Raw genomic sequence first — 6,077 nt, forward strand, 5'->3', positions numbered from 1 at the left:
ATTAAAGTCATTATAATGCGAGATTAAACTCGTTAAATTTCGAGAAAAAAAGTCGAAATACAATCTTGAGAATAAACTCATTAAATATTGAGAATAAAGTCTTGTGTTTCGAGAAAAAAACTCGTTAAATTTCGAGAAAAAAACTCGAAATACAATCTTGAGAATAAACTCATTAAATTTCGAGAATAAAGTCGTTGTGTTTCGAGAAAAAAACTCGTTAAATTTCGAGAAAAAAGTCGAAGTAATTGTGAGAATAAACTCCCTACTGACAGAGGACATGGCAGAGTTAGATCACTTAGTCAATCTATATTTTTGACTTTCTTTCAGTAACAAAGAATAGAACATGGTCGAGGTCGGCTAGGTGTTTTTAGAAGAAAAAATCAGTCCAATTTGCGCGATGTACTCGCTTTTGTCCAACATGAAATTCATCGAGGTTTCGTGGTTTCCCAGGATACCATAAGACGCATTATTAAACTTGTTGATCCTCAAGGTGTGGAATTTCGACGAAGGAGTCGCTTGAGAAGACGCCACTTGCGCTGGCCCAAATGCCCTCTGGCATATGGACTGCTATGATAAATTAAAACCGTACAGCATTGCCATTAATGGCTGTATAGATGGTTACAGTCGTTACATTCTGTGGATGGAGGCGTACACAACCAACAACGATTAATAATGCGTCTTATGGTAGCTGGGAAACCACGAAACCCCGATGAGGTTGATATCAGTAGGCTATGCAATGAACACTGATCGAATGCATTATTCTCTACATTTCATTTCGACTTTTTTTCTCGAAACACAATGACTTTATTCTCGAAATTTAATGAGTTTATTCTCGAGATTGTATTTCGAGTTTTTTTCTCGAAATTTAACGAGTTTTTTCTCGCAACACAACGACTTTATTCTCGATATTTAATGAGTTTATTCTCGAGATTGTATTTCAACTTTTTTTCTCGAAATTTAACGAGTTTTTTCTCGCAACACAACGACTTTATTCTCGATATTTAATGAGTTTATTCTCGAGATTGTATTTCAACTTTTTTTTCTCGAAATTTAAAGATTTTTTTCTCGCAACACAACGACTTTATTCTCGATATTTAATGAGTTTATTCTCAAGATTGTATTTCGACTTTTTTTCTCGAAATTTAACGAGTTTAATCTCGCATTATAATGACTTTAATCTCGAGATGGTTTTATTTTTTTATTATTGCCTGGCCCTAATCCTCTTCCGTAAATGACAGAGCTCAAGGTTTAATTAATTTAAACTTATTAATAAGATCATGTAACATAATGGCTAATACTGACTTCCTGAATTGAGATTGACTAATCATTTTCAGAAGCATAAGCTTCTCCTTTCTTTCTTTTTATTAGTTAGTAAGAACATGGAAGGAAATGAGATCAGCAGAGTCTTCGAAGATCAGCACAGCTTCTAAAACAGACAGTAGAAACTACAACTAACATCAGAGAACAACAGCAACATTTAATGTAGGGAAATCTAATCTTAAGTGTGTTACTGTTTTCATGATTCTGACTGTAAAGTCAAACTCAGTCAAACTCAGTGAGTGTTTTATTTTTCTCAGGACGAGCAGCTCTGTGTGTTTCATTGAACATCTGAATGTACAGAAAGTGAAGAACATGAACTCCAGACTCTTACCTCTGATCCTGCTGCTGCTGCACAATACAGGTTTGAGAATTATTGTGTCTTATTCTCATCTGTCATGTTTTAATTTAAATGTGGCTCTAATTATCTTTCACATGTTCCAAAAGTGACTGTTTTGAACTTAATGTCCAGAAGGTCTGAATGTTGGAATAGTTTAACTTTCCTCACTGTTCTCTAATGTCAGTATATTTAAAAAAAAAAAAAAAACTTTTTTGAGCACATTTAAATTTGAACTAAACTGATCATCATGGTTGGGTGTGTGTGAGCAGCAGAGTCTGGACTGGATCTCTCCTCTGTCTGTATGTAAACTTCATCTCAGTAATGAAATGTTTTCTTGTTCAGGCTTCGTAACATTGGACCGCGTCTCTGTGTCCTGTAGTCCAGAGAATATTTGTGCAGTGAAGGGGTTTCCGGAGACACTGAGGTGCTCTTACAACATCAACATCAAAACTGTGTTCTGGTTCAGCCGGAAACAGAGTACAAACTGGAGAAAGAGTGATGAACCTGAAGCTTTGACTTTAGACTCGGACTACTCAGGACGGGTGAAGCAGGAGTTCTTTTACACCTATTCAACACTCACAATATCAGACCTGAGAGAGAGAGACTCTGGAGAATATCAGCTCATGTTCATCATGAAGGATGGAGTTAAACGTCTCAGCTCAGCCGCCGTCAATCTAACAGTCACAGGTGAAACTGAGTCTAGATTCTGGTCACTTCATCTGTTTTCATTTGCCATGTGATGAAGTTTTTCTTATTTTTTACTTTAATTCAGAGCTGCAAGTGAGAACTAATCCTGCATCTACAGACTCGAGAGATCAGAGAGTAAATCTGACCTGTGACTCTTCCTGCACCTCTGGAGATTGGTATTACTGGATGAAGGATGGACATTATTTCACATATACAGAGTCTCGTGACATGCGTGTGTCACCCAGCACAAATGCTGGCAGATATTCCTGTTATACTGATATAAACCGTAAACATCTTTCCTCTTCTGTGTGTGAGTGTCAAGTAATACACACAATGCGGTACAGCTGTTTGTTCATCCATGTGTATATTTAAACATGTTTTAAAGTAAGTGTGAGTTTCACATGTTAATCTGTGTCTCTTTCAGGTATTTCTAAGAGTGGCTGCTGGGATGTGTCTTACTCCTCTAGAAGAGTCTGTGCTTTGATGGGCTCAACAGTAGATATTTCCAGCACATACTCACATCCCTCTGGTTATACTGTAAATAAAACATTCTGGCATTACGGTCCTCCTGGTGACTTCAAGGATCTGCGTGAGGAGCATCAGTTCGCTGGTCGTGTGGAGTATGAGGGAAACACACTGAGAATCAAAGAGCTCAAGATGACCGACTCTGGAGAATATCAGTTCAGGATCATCACTGACAGGACAGAAGGAACATACTCTGGATCACCTGGAGTCATTCTTACTGTTACAGGTAACTGATCATGAAGGATTTGATCAACATTTTAATGAGAAGTTTCACAGAAAATTTACTGCCATCAAGAATACAATATTCCATTTTATAAAGTTTTCGTTTTCCATGTCAGTCAAAATCAGTGTTAAGCCCAACTTGAAATACTTCAACTCTGTTTTTCAGATTTGCAGGTGATAAGCAGCCCAAACATGATATCAGAGGGACAAGAAGTGATATTAAGCTGTTCAACTAAATGCACTCTGAACAACAAACATACTTACATCTGGTACAAGAATGGACGGCAGGTAACGGATGGATTCACTAAAGCCAACAAGCTGTACCTGGACTCAGTCAGCAATGAAGAGCTTCAAGAGTATTCCTGTGCTGTAGAAGGTGACACTTCTCTCATGATACGTGTGCTTTAGTCTGAAATGATTGTTTCTCTGATAGTCATGATTCACTTCTTTGTGTTGTGAAGATCCAGTGGACAGCACAGCGTTCAGCCATTATACAGTCATTCTGCTGGTGTTTTTACCTCAGTTTCTCATAATAGCGGCTCTGTGGATGTGGTGAGTAAAACATCCAGTGAAATTCACAATTGAATGATGTACAGTGAATATAATTAAGTGAATTCAGATTATAAGAATGTAAATTATGATTCAACAGGTTTTTCATCAGAATGCATCTAATCTCAAAATCAAACGGAAGACAAAAGTGAAGGTGAGAAATGATGTATATAGAGAATCTGCTATAAGACATGCAATGATAAACACGGTGAATGTATTTAATGTCTTTCTATTTGTCTGTCTCAGAATCTGATGTTCCACATCTGTTCATCTGCTGTCTGTCCATCAGAGCTGGTGGAGTGATGATGTCATTGTGTTCTTCCATTGTGAGATCATCACCTAGCAACAGTCATAACTATCAACAGTGACCCAGTGACACAGTGATGTCGAAATACAGTGACTTATCAATGACTGCACATCTTCATAATCAAACAAAACGATAGTACAGGTTTTTGTCATCCATTTCTTTCCTCCTTTTTCTAAATGTAAGAAGTTCTTTCAATAATTTTTTAAAAAAAACATTCTATAATTTTTTTATTTATTGATACATCCTAATGATGGGGCATAGCGTTTGTGTTCTGTTTATCTTTATCTTATGATTACTTTATACTTGTATTAGTGTATTAGCACTTTAATTTTATATTTCAATAGAATAACTGCAACCAGAGTATTGATGTCTGTTATTGTTGAAAATAATTTAACAAGTAGTCAAAAGCTGGTGATGAGGATTAAGAACAATGCAGCTCATAGACTTCAGTGCCTCCATGATCAACTTTGCTTAACTGTGAAGACATTGCCACCTTCTGGTCGAGTTAATTTGGCCTATGAAGTCATAGGTTTGTGAGCCATTTTTAATGTTTCCATAAACTGCGTTACCTCTGCAGGGCTTTAGTGCATCGAAACATTTATTGTATAAGTATCATGAATAGGCTACCATGTTCTTAGAGTATCTTAGCAGTTTGGAGACACTAACATCGAGTGAACTGCTTTCATGTGATGTACGTTTAAGTTCAGAACTTGTCTGTCACTCTCATTGTGCCGCTCTTAGTCACAACACGAAGGCTGAGGTTCTTTTAACTGATGTTTAATGCTTTCTGGAGTCAGACATCAACATCAACACCGTAGAACTGAGTAAAAAAGGATGAATATACAACAAAAACATGTCATACAGTCAGTTACATGAAAAACACACATGACTTTAAACTCGTACATAAACAGAAAATACATACCACTTTTGCCTGCTTGTGAGCTAAGAGAGGGGGTTACATCTTGAAGCTTCTTGATTGCATGACTTATGATCATAAAGAGAAATACTTTAAACTTTGCGATGATTACATCGTTTTATATGATCAGCAGAATTGCTCTGTAAAACTCCGACCGCAGTTCTGACTCGTTTCGTGGCAAAAACAGGAAGTGACATACAAAGGCACAATGGGAACAAAATAAAATATACCCAAAAAACTCTTTGAAAGAATAATTATTGCTCAAATATACAACAGTTGAGTATATAAATCACAACAAGCATTATAAAATAATCGAAATATAAAAATATGCAGATTAAACTGATTAAAAGTCTCTGAAATAAATGAGTAGTTGCTGAAATAAATGAGTGTAGAAGTACACAAGCGCCATCTAGTGGAAATAAAAATTATAGACACCCAAAGCTTTGTGACAGCAAACACACTCCCACCATCACACATGTGTGATTCTTAATAGAAGTTCAATAACTCAGCATGAACTTATAAACATTCAGAGGGTAAGTATTTGTACACGTTTAACATACAGTTAAACACTAATCAAAGCTAACCCTTTAATCAGCTTCAAGTAGTAACACTGTTTTGTGTATGGGTCTTTCTAAGTAGACTGACTTGTTTGTGCGTGCACCCTTACTATCTACTGTTGCATCACTAACCAGAAGTTTAAGTCTTCTCACCATTCCATCAGATCCAGGGAAGACTTCTACCACTTTAGCTAGCTTCCACTGATTTCGTGGAGCTAAGTCATCCTGAAGCAGAACAATATCATTTATCTTGGTGTTTCTCCTGCTCTTATTCCACTTACTCCTCTGCTGCAAACTCAACAGATATTCCTTCCTCCACCTAGTCCAAAACTCATTCGCCAGAAACTGAACTCTTTTCCATCTCTTCTGAAGATAAAGATCCTCCCTTATAAACTCTCCAGGAGGTGGTGCAATGATGGTGGACTTCATTGTTAGTATATGATTCGGCGTTAATGGTTCTGGTCCCAAAGGATCATTGATGTGTTCTGAGGTCAATGGTCGACTATTCACGATCGCCATTACTTCATACATGAATGTTCTTAAAGAAGAACTGTCTAGTCTTGCTGCAGACTTGTCTAGGATGGACGTTAGTACACTCCTTACAGTCCGAATCTGTCTCTCCCAGACACCACCCATATGACTGGAAGCAGGTGGGTT

General features: G+C 37.1%; 1 protein-coding gene across 1 annotated transcript; it reads left to right on the plus strand.

Moving 5' to 3' along the window:
* Positions 1–1,374: 1,374 nt before the first annotated feature.
* Positions 1,375–4,135, plus strand: LOC311085484 (sialoadhesin-like). The gene is made up of 9 exons (XM_084117993.1): positions 1,375–1,484; positions 1,576–1,681; positions 2,000–2,344; positions 2,430–2,654; positions 2,769–3,095; positions 3,258–3,467; positions 3,553–3,643; positions 3,741–3,794; positions 3,887–4,135. Exons 2-8 carry the CDS (start codon positions 1,633–1,635, stop codon positions 3,790–3,792), a joined length of 1,299 nt encoding a protein of 432 aa, XP_083974119.1. The 5' UTR covers positions 1,375–1,484; positions 1,576–1,632; the 3' UTR covers positions 3,793–3,794; positions 3,887–4,135.
* Positions 4,136–6,077: the final 1,942 nt, after the last annotated feature.

This window comes from Abramis brama (assembly GCF_963993115.1).
Source record: "Abramis brama genome assembly, chromosome: 6".
Taxonomy (NCBI): domain Eukaryota; kingdom Metazoa; phylum Chordata; class Actinopteri; order Cypriniformes; family Leuciscidae; genus Abramis; species Abramis brama.

Excerpts from the sequence above, each read along its gene's own strand:
- LOC311085484 (XM_084117993.1), top strand. The coding sequence starts at position 1,633 with ATGAACTCCAGACTCTTACCTCTGATCCTGCTGCTGCTGCACAATACA. Across the intron at positions 1,682-1,999 it reads GCTGCTGCTGCACAATACAG|GCTTCGTAACATTGGACCGC; the intron begins GTTTGAGAATTA and ends TTTCTTGTTCAG. Across the intron at positions 3,644-3,740 it reads ATAGCGGCTCTGTGGATGTG|GTTTTTCATCAGAATGCATC; the intron begins GTGAGTAAAACA and ends ATGATTCAACAG.